Source organism: Erinaceus europaeus, chromosome 2, assembly GCF_950295315.1.
Source record: "Erinaceus europaeus chromosome 2, mEriEur2.1, whole genome shotgun sequence".
Classification (NCBI taxonomy): domain Eukaryota; kingdom Metazoa; phylum Chordata; class Mammalia; order Eulipotyphla; family Erinaceidae; genus Erinaceus; species Erinaceus europaeus.
In genome coordinates this window covers 185,588,887-185,604,456 of record NC_080163.1, presented here as the reverse complement: position 1 = coordinate 185,604,456, position 15,570 = coordinate 185,588,887, and the positions used below count along the sequence as shown (strand labels likewise).

The window sequence follows — 15,570 nt, the reverse complement described above, 5'->3', positions numbered from 1 at the left end:
AGGAAGAGATAGCACTTTACCAAAGCATTCCCTAGTGTGGTGGGTGCGTAGATTTTCACTTGGGTCACACACATGACAAAGTAGATAGCCTCCCAGGTGAGCTGAGCTGTCTTGCAAGCCCTGTACTCAATTTTTAAAAAGTCTCTATTTTATTTATTTCATGATGGATACAAACAGATACAAAGGTCAGAGCACCACTCTGATGTACACTATGCCAGGTGCAACAGATTCTGTGCTCTCCCTGCAGAACTATTTCCCTGCCCACATATATTTTAAAGTTTTGTTATTGTATTGACACTTCAGAAATAGCTATAGCCTTTTATTTCAGTAAAAGCTTTGAATTCACTGCCACTTTCCTCTTCCCATGTTTTGCTACTTTGTCATATGTGTACAGATCCATTACGTGTGTATATACACAGATATGTAACTTTCTTTTTTTTATTAAGATTTTGTTTATTAATGAGAAAGATAGGAGGAGAGAGAAAAAACATCACCCTGATACGTGTACTGCTGGGGCTTGAACAAGGCCTTATGCTTGAGTGCATTATCCACTGAGCCATCTCCTAGACCACACAGATATATGACTTTTTTTTTTTTTTTTTTTTTTAACCAGTGCACTGCTCAGCTCTGGCTTATGGTGGTGTGGGGGATTGAACCTGTGGCTTTGGAGCCTCAGGCTGAGAGTCTGTTTGCATAATTATTATGCTATCTACTACTGCCCTGACTTTCTTTAAATGATTTATTAACATGAGAAAAAAACAGAACACTGCCACATGTGATGCTGGACACTGAGCTTTGGACCTCATGCTTGATTAAAGTTTTTGCCATTTTGATAGGTGAAAATAACTTTATTGTAGGTTGAATTCATATTATTTTCTTTAATAGCAAAGGCAAGCATATTTTCAGACAAGATCAGGCATGTTCAGGATGATATGGCTGTAGACAGACAGCATATTTTCACAGGTTTAAAATCTACATTTGGGGCCAATCAGTGGTGCACTCAGTTAAGTGCACATATTACCATACACAAAAACCCAGGTTCAAGCCCTTGATCCTCACCTGTAGGGGATAAGTTTCACAGCTGGTGAAGCAGTGCTGCAGGTCTCTCTCTCTCTATCTCTATCTCTATCTCCCCCCTAACAGTTTCTCTCTGCCCTATCAAGTTAAATAAATATTTAAAAAATAATAGAATCCATATTTGTGGCCAAAAAGAGCTCAACTGGTAGGACAAAGAGCTCCTCATGGCCAAGACTCTTAGTTAAAATCTGATACCACAGGGGGCTGGGTGGTGGTGCACCTGGTTGAGCACAAGGTTCTGGGTTTGAGCCCCATCCCCCACCTGCTGGGGGAAAGCTTCACAAGTGGTGAAGCATGGCTGCAGATGTCTCTCTGTCTCTCTCCCTCTCTATCACCTCTTCCCTCTCAACTTCTGGATGTCTCTATCCAAATAAATAAATAAAAGATAATTTTTAAAAAATCTGATGCCACGGAGCCATGTGGTGGTGCACCTGATTAAGCACACAAATTACTGTGTGCAAAAGGACCCAGGTTCAAGCCTCTGGTCCCCACCTGAAGAGGGAAAGCTTCACAAGTGAAGCAGGGCTGCAGGTGTCTTACTGTCTCTTTCCTCTCTACCCCTCCCCTCTCTATTTCTCTCTGTCTCTATCCAATAATAAAAATGAAAAAAGAAAAAAAAATTTTTTTTTAATCTAGGGACCAGGGGCTTGAACCTGGATCCTTGTGCACTGTAATGTGTGCGCTTAGCCAGGTGCACCATCTCCTGGCCCCCTATAATGACATTTTTAAAGTACAAGCAGATGTATTTATTGAAGAGTAATCTTACACACTTTATGTAGCTAACATGAAGTTGGATAAAAATATTGTCTGAGAAGGTAAGGTTAGAATTGAGAGGAGGGCTAGAAAATGGGATTAGGACTGACAGTACTTCCCAAGCTTGAAGAAAATCTATGAATAAAATTAACTGTTTAGCCCATCCACATGACCCATATATATGTGTACTTAGCACAGGAGTCTATACCCTTTGAGTCCCTGTTGGTCAGAGCTCACTGTTCATTGTTCACAGCTTGGAACATTCTAGGCTTCATTCATTTCAGGACCAATCTTCCTTGAGTGGCAGAGTAGGATGAATGAGCCTCTCTTCAGAGAGTGGGTCAGATCCTACCATTACTACTTTATAGTGTGGGCAAGGTCCTGGAAAGGCCTAGAAGAGAGCTTATATGCATACTAAATTCAATGAGTTGCTTATTTTTTTGTTTATTTATTTATTTATTTATTTTAAATTTTTTATTTATAAAAAGGAAATACTGACAAAAACCATAGGATAAGAGGGGTACAACTCAACACAGTTCCCACCACCAGAACTCTGGATCCCATCCCATCCCCTGATAGATTTCCTATTCTTTTTTAGAAAATATTTATTGTTTATTTATTTATTCCCTTTTGTTGTCCTTGTTGTTTTCTTATTGTAGTTATTGTTGTTATTATTGATGTCATCGTTGTTGGATAGGACAGAAAGAAATGGAGAAAGGAGGGGGAGACAGAGAGGAGGAGAGAAAGACAGACACCTGCAGACCTGCTTCACCGCCTATGAAGCAACACCCCTGCAGGTGGGGAGCCAGGGGTTTGAACCGGGATCCTTAAGCTGGTCCTTGTGCTTTGTGGCACATGCCCTTAACCAGTGCACTACCACCCAAGTCCCAGATTTCCTATTCTTTATCTCTCTGGGAGTATGGACCCAAGGTCCTTGTAGGATGCAGAAGGTGGAAGGTCTGGCTTCTGTAATTCCCTGCTGAACATGGGCATTGACAGGTCAATCCATACTCCCAGCCTCTCTCTCTTTCCCTATTGAGTCAGGACTCTGGGGAATCGGGGCTCCAGGAGACATTGGTGGGGTCGTCTGTCCAGGGAAGTCTGGTTGGCATCACTGTAGCATCTGGAACCTGGTGGTTGAAAGAACAGTTAACATATAAAGCGATATAAATTGTTGACTAATCATGAACCTAAAGGCTGTAATAATGCAGATGAAGATTTGGGGGGTCTCCATTTTGTAGATAGTTAGTAGGCCTATTTTAGTTATATTGCAAAGGGCCCATGACTGTACTAGTGGTGTGTGTTTGTTTGTTTTTTCTGAGCCTGACATCTGATATGCAGGTGGACCCAAGTTATTGTCTGGGGATATGATGTCATGGCTGGAAAAAGGACCAGAAAGCTGGATCAAGGAAGAGAGTAGCTCCCAAATATGGGAAAGCTGTATAAATGTTGTTGACTGTAAACCCTATCGATTTGATCTGATCTGGGGCCCATATTAATCCTAGGGGCCTATGTTACCTCTGCATCCCTGTAGATCTGAGCTCACATTCTGTGGTCATGAGTAGGACCATTCTGAGTTGCACCAATTTCAGGACCCATTTCCTCAGGTGGAAGATAGAGTATGTGGTCCAGCCTCCCTTCGGAGGATGGAACATTCTCTACCTTTGTTGATCCAAGTTGAGGGCAAGGTCCTATGGGGGCCGAATTGCTTATTTTTATAAAAGTTTTCATTTAGGCTGGCTGAGTGGTGGCATACCTGGTTAAGTGCAAACCTGGGTTCCAGCCCCAACTTCTACTTGCATGGAGAAAGCTTCATGTGTAGTGAAGCAAGTACTACAGGTGTCCCTATATCCTCTACCTTACCCTCCCCTCTCAATTTCTTTCTGTCCTATTAGATAATGAAAAATAAAAGTTTTCACTGTTTGTTGTTCAATAGTTTTGTTTTCAAATGTTAATTTTATTTTCCCATGGTTCTGTACCTTTCATTCTTTCCTTTTAATGCTCTAAACATTAGTAGTTTACTACTAATAAACTAATAATAAACTATAGTAAAACTAATAGTGTAGCAATAAGATAGCACATACCTTTTTTTTTACTGATATTAACATGGGTGATCTGAGGTTTTTCCTAGTATATGTAATGCTTCTGAACTAGATGTTGAATTTTCTCATTAATATCTGTTGACGGATTTACTTTATTCTCTATCTCGGTTTATTAACACATGTACATATAATTGATTTTCTAATATTGAAATATGCTTATGTTTTTCAGGGGGAAAAGTCTACTTATATGAGTAAGATTCAGTAATTTGTATTTTGCAGAAAATTGGTATCACTTTATTAAAATATATTTCAATTAATTCCTGTCCAATAATCTTATAAATTTTCAATTTCCTATTTTTTCTCTTACCATCATTTGTATGCTCTACATTCCCCACCCTTTTTTTTTTTTCTTTTTGTTGTTGTTGAGCCAAGGGCTTACGGCTTACACATGCATGATTCCACTTCTTCCAGTTTATCTCTTCATTTAGTGATAGAGAATGAGACAAAAGATACCACCATACCAGAATTTTCATATGTACTATGGCATTATGATGTAGTGCCCAGTATCAAATCTTGGCAGTATACATGAAAACAAAAACAAAAAAACAGGATACATATGATAAGCTCCCAGGCCCTTCCTACTTTATTTACTCAATAGTTTATCTGTTTTCTTTAAGATTTCACTTAAAAGCAGAGCTACTTGCATTTGTAAACATCTACCTTTCCTAGAAATTTTTAAAATTTACTTTATTTTACTAATTTTGATAGGACAGAGAGTTATTATAGACTAAGAGTCACCTGCAACACTACATCATCATCTGTAAACCTCTCTTCTGCAGGTGTAGATCATGAGATTGAAACTGAGCCCTTGTAATATTGCTAATATTTGTGCTTAATTGAGTGCAGTACTGCTTTGCTCTAGAAATTTATTTTCAAAGGTGCACAGTAGGAATTTTTTAATAATGTAGACTAGATCTTAAACCAATTATCCTATAATCATTGCTTAAAATTTCTTTTTATTATTATAAAATTACAAAATTATACAAATTACATTTGCAATCTTTTTTAGGAGAAATATGGGCATTTGATGAACACGAGGAAATCCAAGACAAACTTTTGACAAAACTTGAAGACAAATTCACAAAAGCATTCACTGAAGAAAAAGTTAATGAATGCCGTAAGAAATCTACAAATGTGTTTCCTTCAGACTCAGTTTTTTTTCCTTCCTGTCACAATCTCTTTGAATATGACTTATATGGAGAGTGTTTAGAACATAATTTTGACTATTATGATGGTGAAAGTGTCTTTCTAAAGAAGGAGCATTACAAATATAATGAATCTACAGAAACATTTGGCAATGCCTCTTCCCATCTTGCAGTAACTCCTTTTAAGTGTAATCATTGTGGAAAAGGTTTTAGTCAGACCTTGGATCTCATCAGACACTTAAGAATTCATTCTGGAGAAAAGCCCTATGAATGTAAGAAGTGTAGCAAAGCCTTCAGCCACAAGGAAAAACTTACTCAGCATCATAAAATTCATAGTAGAGAGATGTCTTATGAATGTAACGAATGTGGAAAAGCTTTTATTAAAATGTCAAATCTCATTAGACATCAAAGAATCCATACTGGAGAGAAGCCTTATGCATGCAAAGAATGTGGAAAATCCTTCAGCCAGAAATCAAATCTAATTGATCATGAAAAAATTCATACTGGAGAGAAACCTTATGAGTGTAGTGAGTGTGAAAAATCATTCAGCCAGAAGCAAAGCCTCATTGCACATCAGAAAGTTCATACTGGGGAAAAACCTTACGCATGTAATGAATGTGGTAAAGCCTTCCCTCGTATTGCATCCCTTGCTCTTCATATGAGAAGTCATACAGGAGAAAAACCTTATAAATGTGATAAATGTGGGAAAGCATTCTCTCAGTTTTCCATGCTTATTATTCATGTGAGAATTCATACAGGTGAGAAGCCCTATGAATGTAATGAATGCGGAAAATCCTTTTCTCAAAGTTCTGCTCTTACTGTACATATGAGGAGTCATACTGGTGAAAAACCTTATGAATGTAAGGAATGTACAAAAGCTTTCAGCCACAAGAAAAACTTCATTACACATCAGAAGATTCATACTAAAGAGAAACCTTATGAGTGTAACGAATGTGGGAAAGCTTTCATTCAGATGTCAAATCTTGTTAGACACCAGAGAATTCATACTGGAGAGAAACCCTATATCTGTAAGGAATGTGGCAAAGCCTTTAGTCAGAAATCAAATCTCATTGCTCATGAAAAAATTCATTCTGGAGAGAAACCCTATGAATGTAATGAATGTGGTAAAGCCTTCAGCCAAAAACAAAACTTTATTACACATCAGAAGGTACACACTGGAGAGAAACCTTATGATTGTAATAAATGTGGTAAAGCTTTTTCTCAAATTGCATCCCTTACTCTTCATCTGAGAAGTCACACAGGGGAAAAGCCTTATGAATGCGATAAATGTGGGAAAGCTTTCTCTCAGTGCTCACTACTTAATTTACATATGAGAAGTCATACAGGTGAGAAGCCTTATGTATGTAACGAATGTGGGAAAGCTTTCTCTCAAAGAACGTCCCTTATTGTGCATATGAGAGGTCATACAGGTGAAAAACCGTATGAATGTAATAAATGTGGAAAAGCCTTCTCCCAAAGTTCATCACTTACTATACACATACGAGGTCATACAGGTGAAAAACCATTTGACTGTAGTAAATGTGGAAAAGCCTTCTCTCAAATATCATCTCTCACACTTCATATGAGAAAACATACAGGTGAGAAACCTTATCATTGTATTGAATGTGGCAAGGCTTTCAGTCAAAAGTCACACCTTGTTAGACACCAGAGGATTCACACATATTAGAAATTCTATTACTGGGAGTCAGGTGATAGTGCAGTGGTGCGAAGCACAAAGACTGGCGCATGGATCCTGGTTCAATCCCCCGATCCCCACCTGCAGAGGAGTCGCTTCACAGGTGGTGAAGCAGGTCTGCAGGTGTTTATATAAAAAATAAAATAAAAATTATGTTACTTTTATGAATATGAGATTCTCATTCCACATTACATAGTCAGTTCCAGGGCAGAAACTACGAATGTAGAAAAATTCTTTGAAGAAGAAACATATTTGTAAAATGACATTTTTAGCAAGCTAACAGATATATGATCAGAAAGCTGATTAGAGAAATCCTCCAAAAATCACCTCTTTATAATATTCAGCATTCTTTAAAATGTAAAGTGAGCTGTACACTATTAGCACATAATTCTAATACTTGAGCTCTAGGTCAGTGTACTATGCAAGAGAAAGAAAATTAGAAATAAATGAGAATCTAAAGATAACCTTTTATAGAAGAAAATATGTTGATGTATCTTAATAAAAATGAATTGCAATATTCTTACATATGTATATATAGAGATGAAAAACATCATAATTTATAAAATAACATTGAAAAGACAACATTGTAAAAACATTTTTTTCCTCTCCTCAGTTGTAAGTTTAAAGTAAATCTGCAATTGGAGCATCTTTTTCAAAGTTCTCATTTACTTGTAATTTTTTCTTTCCTTTTTTTAATACAATTTTTATTTATAAAAATGAAACAGTGACAAAAACCATTAGGATAAGAAGGGTACAACTCCACATAATTTCCACCACCAGAACTCCCTATCCCATCCCCTGTTAGCTTTCCTATTCTTTAACCCTCTGGGAGCATTGACCAAGGGACATTATGGGGTGCAGAAGGTGGAAGGTCTAGCTTCTATAATTGCTTCCCTGCTGAACATGGGCACTGACATGTTGATCCATACTCCCAGCCTGTCTCTCTCCCTGATGGGTCGGGACTCTGGGGAAGCAGGGCTCCAGGACACATTGGTGGGGTCAATAGGGTCGTCTGCCAAGGGAAGTCAGCTCGGCATCACAATAGTGTGTGGAACGTTCCTACTCATGACCACAGAATGTGAGCTCAGATCTACAGGGATCCAGAGGTCAGATAGGCTCCTAAGCTGAACATGGGCCCCAGATCAGATCATTTACCTGTATTTTAAAGAATTTCACAAACGAACTCAAAACTTTATATAGAAATATAGATGATACAACCTACTACGTATCATCACATACTTCATTTAGAGCTGGTGTCATTTATAAGATACTTAATGATGAAATGAATTACTAGAGACAACATGAGGACAAATACAAAAACCAAAGGAGAGATGGATATTATATATTAGTGTTACTAAAGTCATTTAAAAAGAGTGGCTGTATCAGTAAATGGAAGTTTTAAGGTTCATATGAACATTAAAAATGTTCTGCTTTATATTACATACAAAAATAAAATCCAGGTGTAGTGAATACCAGTATATAAAAACAAATATGGTCCAGTTAATTCTGTTTCAGTATTTTGGCCTCAAAAGTATAGTCATAATTTTATATATATACTGGATCATGGTTTGTGTCACTCTTTAATTTGGCTATAACAAATTTCCATCAGTAAAGAGCAGAGCAATAATATTCCCTTGATAGAGTCCAGTAGAACACCAGTTTTCATGAATTATGTAAACTATACAATTTAAGAGAAAAAGCAATGAGACAAATTTGTAAGTTTCATAAAATAATGCTGAAAGTACTGTATTGATCATGGATCTATGTACATGGAATATTGGTTGCCTTTTAGAAAGTGGGAAAGCTTTGGATAAGGTTATATTTATCTGTAATATTTCTTTAATAAAAAATTAAAGCAAACATGACAGTGGTAACAAGTCTGTTTTTATATTTTAATATTTCTTGGCTTTATTTTGCTAGTTCTTTAAGAATCAAATGCATGGAGAAAACCTGAACTTAAGAAACAATTTATAAATTGGCATTTTTTAAAAAGTTTATCTTTTTATTATTATTACTTATAAAAAGGAAACATTGACAAAACCATAGGATAAGAGGGGTATAACGCCACACAATTCCCACCACCAGATCTCCGTATCCTATCTCCTCCCCTGATAGCTTTCCTATTCTTTAACCCTCTGGGAATACGGACCCAAGGTCATTGTAAGATGCAGAAGGTGGAAGGTTTGGCTTCTGTAATTGCTTCCCTGATGAACATGGGTGTTGAAATTGACATTTTAAAATTATTATCAGCTCTGGCTTATGGTAGTGCAGAGGACTGAACCTGGGACCTTGGAAGCTTCAGGCAAGAGATTTGTCTTGCTATTTTGCAATTATGCTATTTCCCTTGCAATTATGCTATTTCCTTCACCCCCTGTGTAGAAAAAGTACTTCACTAATAAACCAAACATGAAATTAAGATTACATTTTGTAGGCTGGCAAAATAGTTCAACTGGTTAGTGCTTTCATGACTCAAGTTTGAGCCAGGATTCCATCACACTTGCAGGCTTCAGAGCTACAGTATTGTATAAACGTCTTATCTGAAAACATCAGCCAGAGCAGTGAAGGTCCAGAAATGACAGAATAAGGGACTGGGTGTGGTTCACACATCACAAAGTGCAAGTACCTGGATCAAGCCCCCTGGTTACCACCTGAAGAGGACCTAGTGGGGGTTATATTATGTGGAAAATTGAGAAATGTTATGCATGTACAAACTATTATATTTACTGTTGAATGTAAAACATTAATTCCCCAATAAATTTTTCAAAAAAAGAAAAGAAAATGTGTTCACAGCAAGGTTCATTCTGCATCCCTCATACCAGTGAGTATCCCTATCAGAGTGGATGCGTTTTTGCCTCAGACCTTGCTTTATGTGGAGTTCACAGCTTTCCCCGCCCCCCACAACCAGGTTTATTGCTGGGGCATGTTGCCTGCATGACAAGTCCACCAATTCCCATTGGCTATTTATTTATTTTTAATTTTTTAAACACCATTCCCATCACCAAAAGACTGTCCCATCCCAAGCACCCACCTCGCCCCCCCTACCCCCTTCCACTTGTATATAACAGATTAAAATGCTTTGCTACTTAGAGTGAACACACTGTTCAATAATTAGTACCAACTCAACTGCATTTAAAATAAAATAGCCTATTTAGTAATTTAAAGTAAATTTACCTTGCAATATGAAAATGAAGTTACATAAATGTTAACTGTTAGGATCTATAATGCTATAGAAATAAAAATCATGGGGATTGGGTGTGTAAGGATCCGGGTTCGAGCCTCCCCACCCCGCTCCTTACCTACAGGGGAGTCCCTTCACAGGCGGTGAAGCAGGTCTGCAGGTGTCTTTCTCTCCCCCTCTCTGTCTTCCCCTCCTCTCTCCATTTGTCTCTGTCCTATCCAACTATGAAAACATCAGTAATAACAATAATAATAACTACAACAGTAAAACAAGGACAACAAAAGGGGCACAAAGTAAATTAAAATAAATAAATAAAATCATTTTGTATTACATAAAACAGTGCAAGAAAAATACAAATTAGCTTTTTGTAGTGTAAAGTTTATAATTTTCATTTTTTAAAATATTTTTATTGGGGAGATTAATGGTTTACAGGCAACAATAAAATGCAGTAACATAAAAAGAAAATATAGTAGCTTTACAAACATTTCTCAGTTTTCCACATAAAAATTCAACCCCCTCTAGATTCTCTGACATCATGTTCCAGGACCTGAACCCACCTCCCAACCCAGAGTACTTTTCTTTGGTGGAATAAATATATATATTTTTTATTGTTTCCAGGGTTATCACTGGCTCTTGGGGCCTGATCCACTGCTCCTAGAGGCCATTTTTCCCATTTTGTTGCCTTTGTTATTATCGCTGCTGTTGTTGGATATTATAGAAAGAAACCGAGAGATGAGAGGAAGACAGAGAAGGGGAGAGAAAGACTCTTGCAGACCTGCTTCACCACTTGTGATGCGCCCGCCCCACCCCCCTGCCGCAGGTGGGGAGGCAGGGCTGGAACTGGATCCTTATGCAGGTCCTTGCACTTTGTACCATGTGCACATAACCGGCTGTGCTACTGCCCGGTCCACTATAATTTTCATTTTTAACTATCATGAAGATAAAACATTTCAGGCCATGCTATCGTCTATGGCAACATTTTTAATTTTTAAAAGGAAAATGATAGCCAGTAAATTTATTTTATTTATTAAACCAGTAAGTGTTATATAACTCACATAACAAGCTTTCTGCTCTGCTTCTACAGTATCATTTAGAAGGGAGGTATTTTGTTACATTAGAAAAACTGAAAAGTAAATAAACTTCTGAAGCAAACAGTTACATTTTAAGTCTGGTGCAAAATAAGACAAAATAGCTATTATATCCCTGGGTTTAAGGGGGAAAAAGTGCCTTCTCTGTTTCTTAACCCCAATAACGAAAAAAAAAAAGTGATGAAGTGACATAGCATATTGGTTATGCAAAAATATTTTCATCCCTGTAGCTCCAAGTTCTGGGCTTACTCACCAACATAAGCCAGAGCTGAGCAGTGCTTTTAGAAAAGTATATAAGGGGTGTGTGTGTGTGTGTGTGTGTGTGATAAAATGTGTAATGTGAAGTATTTTCTAGATTATGGAAACAAACAGGGTAGGGGAGTTTATCTAGAGTTACAAAGTTTACAGGTGAATTTAGGATTCTCTCACTCCAAAACTAGCCCTACATGTAAGACAGTGTGGCCTTGAGAATATATTCTAAAATGTCAAGCTATATTGGGGTCAAACTTGTGATTTCTCACTGCAAGACAAAGTTTGTTACTAGAAGAATCCCTCTGTTCTTGGAATCTAAGACTCAAAGTCCTGCTTCTAAAGGTCATTTCACAGAGTTTCTCAAACTATTGGTGTAAAAGCAGCAGCAAAAGCGATAACAGGAAATGAATCTTGGAGTGCCATTATCATTCTCTAAAAATATTAGAACCTCTCATCTCTCTCTTTTTTCATCTCTTTTAAAAGATACACACCTGCAGAGAGCTGCTTCACCTTTTGTGATGCGACGCCCCTGCAGGGGGGGAGCCATGGGCTCAACCAGGATCCTTAAACCAGTCCTTGAGCTTCGTGCCAAGTGTGCTTAACCCGCTGCGCTACCACCCGACTCCCAGATTTTATTTATTCATAAGATAGGAGAGATAAAGAACCAGATACCACTCTGGTAGATGTGTTGCGGGAATTAAACTCAGGACCTCAACCTTGAGAGTCCAGTGCTTTTCCACTTTGCCACCTCCCAAGTCATGAACCTTTGATATCTCTACTTGAGCCCTCCTTGAGGGACTATAGTAGGGAGAAGTGCAAACAGAAGGTCAGGCCTTAATACCAAGACAGAACAGGCCTTTGGCAAAGTCAAGCACTGTGTGAGATAAAAAAAAAAAGAAGCCAATCCTCCTCACAAATAAATGCCTTGGAATTATTGGATTACTAAGAGTTATTCCAGGAGAAATCACACACCACAAAACTAGGCTGGCTAGCTAGGTTATTGTTAATAGTATGCTTTTCACTGTTCATTTTATGCAGGTTCCTGTGGCCACCATCACACTAGAGTTGTGCAGTCGTGCCTTTTACTCCCTCTGTATTTGAAATACAGCCAGTTCAGACTGGAATAAGCCCTGATGACTACAAACTAAAGCAAACAAAAGCAAAAACCTGCATAAAATACACACTAGCATCTCATCAGCATGACAACAGCCCACAACAATCAATCTGCCCTTAAAATAGTGGTAAGTTCCTTAAAATAGTGGTAAGTCAATATAACAATTCTCGTCTGGGTCCACAGCAAACGAATCCCACAAAGGAGACTTTTGTAACAAAACACACACGAACAGGCACACACACACACACACACACCAACGACACACTTCAGACACTGGAACACACGCAGCCTCGGTCACAGGCCAGCAGACAGCTGCCCTGGGGCACGAGCAACACGCAGCACCCTGCGGAGTGGACACTGCGCCCACACTCCTCCGTACAACAGAAACTTGCTCAGTCACCCGTGGAGGGCAGGGCCCTGACAACTACATCACAATGCCTCACGTCATAGAACTGAGTTGGGCCGCATTGGCCCTTGGCAAATGTAGTTGGAGTCAAGGACTGTTTACGTCACACCACAAGGGATTCTGGGGTTTGTAGTTCCCGAGAGGAAGCGGCTCCCTCAGTGATGTGACTGGGCCCAATGTCCACCCAGTGCTTCTCCCGCAGGGTGACCATGGCCTGGGTTCCAGGAGCGGTGGTTCAGCTCTTAGCAGCAGCAGCATCGGAGGAGTTAGGAGGGTCACCCGGCCACCACCAGCAGAACTGGCAGGTGCGAGTTGACAGTCCTCAGCCCAGAGGAGCATAAGCCAAGCTAGTGGCAGTTCATGGAAGCTTTGGAGGCTCCTTGCACTATAACATGTCTGAAAGGCTGGAGCATAATTCGGTTTTTCTGGTACCACTGCCTCAGACCAGGCAGAGCAGGATAAAAATGACCTGTAAGAGCCGAGGAAAGGATAAAAATGTATGTATATATATCCAGAGGATTACGCAATTCTGGCTTGTGATGGTGCTGGGAACTGAACCTGAGACCTTTTCAGGCATGAAAGAAAAATGTCTCCTTTGAGCAGCAGGACTCCTGAATTCCAGCCAGAAAAGGAGCCCACATGGAGAAACAGCACAACACCGGTGGTCATTTATGCAGGTCTAGCCTTTCTTGAGTGACTGACTCCTGAAGATTGGAGCAGGGGCCTTCCTGGTGGCTTTCAGCATCAGGACTCGCCAAGATTTACTGCAGATGCTGCCCAAGACAAGATTATGGCTTTCTATAGTCAACAACCTCAATGGAATCCATTTTTTTCCTGCAAGAATTGAGACTATTCCGTCTGTACGGTGAGACCAAAATTAGCTAAATACCTGAGTGGGTGGGAAAGTATATTCCCCTTGATTAGAGATAGTGGTAAAGGAAAAGGACCAAGAAGGAATGGTTCAAGTTATGGTAGTTCTCAGCCTTCATCATAGCACAAATAGAAAAATATTTGTGTAGCACAATGGTGTTGTGAAAGTCAGCAGGTAGATTAGGCTGAGATAATAAAGACCACAAAATATTGTAGCCTGGGACAGGGAGCTGGTTTCGCTAGTAAAGCACACATTTTACTATGCATAAGGACCTGGTTCAAGTTCCTGACACCACATGGGTGTGCCATGCATGGAGGAGTGGTGCTGTGGTGTCCCCCTAGGTCTCCCTTTCCTTGTTTCAAAGGGAAAAATAATATTGTGACCTATCTATATTTATTTCTCTTCATGCACAAGTCTAGAAATGTGCAGTCCAAGACTGAATGAATAGCTCTGCCTTCTCAACAAATAGTTTTCATCGTTGGGGTAGAAAGGAATACTAGGATTCTCAGTATTTCCCAGCTAGTTGGGCAGAGGCAAGCAGAATAAAGAAAGCAGAAATGACAATCTTTCCTTTGGCTCACATCCTAACTTTGAACTAGACTTTTTTTTTTTAAAGATTTTATTTATTTATTAATGAGAAACATATGAGGAGAGAGAAAGAGCCAGACATCACTCTGGTACATGTGCTGCCGGGGATTGAACTCAGGGCCTCATGCTTGAGAATCCTGTGCTTTATCCACTGCACCACCTCCCGGACCACTAGACTTTTTTTTTTTTCTTTTTTTAATGAGAGAGACCAGAACATTGCTCAGCTCTGACTTATGGTGTTGTTGAGGATTGAACCTGAGACCTCACAGCTTCAGGAATGAGAATCTTTAGTATAACCACTATGCTATCTCTCCAGCCCTGAACTAGACTTTGTAAAAAATTAAAACTTTATACATCAGAGGACTCTGCATAAAGTGAAAAGATAACTTACAAAATGGGAAAGAATACCATTATATGTAAGATAAGGCCCTAATATCCAATATGCATGACGACCTTCTTATAACTCAACAAAAAAAGACAGTCCAGTTAAGATTTGGGTAAAGAATTTAGACATTTGGGGGCCAGGCAGTGGCAAAGCATTTAAATCCACACATTACAGAGTGCAAGTACCCGGATGTAAGCCCTTGGTCCCCTGCCTGCAATGGGGAAACTTCATGAGCTATAAAGCAAGTACTGTCAGTCTCTCCCTCCCCTTCTCCCTCTCTTCCACTTCCTCTCCCTCTGCTCTCAATTTCTCTGTCACATATATGTACATATGGAAAAATGGCCACTGGGAGTGGTGGATTCACAGTAAAGGCACCAAGCCTCATTGATAACTGCGGTAGCAAAAAGGGGAAAAAAATACATATCTGTGGAGAGAGTTAAAGAGACAACAGCACTGATGCTTCCTTTAAAAGCAGTGGGAACCAGACTCAAACCTGGGTTGCCCACATGACAAATCAACAGACTTTGTTTGCTTAGGTAAACCTTTTTTTTTTTTTTTTTTTTTTTGAGATTTTTGTTTTCTATGAAATAGAAAGATGTTAAAACACCACTCTGGTTCAGTATGGTACCAGGGATACAACAGGGAGCCTCTGGCTTCTAATGATCTATTCTCTACTTATTAAGTTATTTTCCCAGCCTAAATGTGACTTGTTATTGTTGTTACTTTCTCCAGGGGTTCATTATTCCTGGGGTAACTTGTTCAACTAGAAACAGAAAGGCAGATGGAGAGAGGGAAATATACCACAGTACCAAAGCTTCTTCCAATGTGATGGGGGCTGACTTTCAACATGGGTCGGTGAAACATATGCCAAAGCAGCATTAAGTGGAATTCTTAAAAAAACAAAAATCAGTGGGG

At 39.1% G+C, this 15,570-nt stretch overlaps 1 protein-coding gene and 1 long non-coding RNA gene across 19 annotated transcripts in view; both read left to right on the top strand.

Moving 5' to 3' along the window:
* Positions 1-8,636, top strand: part of LOC132536803 (zinc finger protein 569) — an 82,014-nt gene extending 73,378 nt beyond the window's left edge. For 17 of the 18 annotated variants that reach the window (XM_060185798.1, XM_060185791.1, XM_060185795.1 and 14 more), the window contains one exon: positions 4,942-8,636. In XM_060185798.1, coding sequence (XP_060041781.1) covers positions 4,942-6,764 — 1,823 coding nt within the window. In that variant the 3' untranslated portion in view covers positions 6,765-8,636. The remainder of the gene's footprint in view (positions 1-4,941) is intronic. The other variant, XM_060185809.1, reaches the window with a different exon arrangement.
* Positions 8,637-12,967: 4,331 nt separating this feature from the next.
* The window catches only part of LOC132536802 (uncharacterized), a 99,983-nt gene continuing 97,380 nt past the window's right edge, over positions 12,968-15,570 (top strand). Inside the window, exon 1 of the long non-coding RNA XR_009548339.1 lies at positions 12,968-13,676. This is a non-coding gene — a long non-coding RNA (uncharacterized LOC132536802). The remainder of the gene's footprint in view (positions 13,677-15,570) is intronic.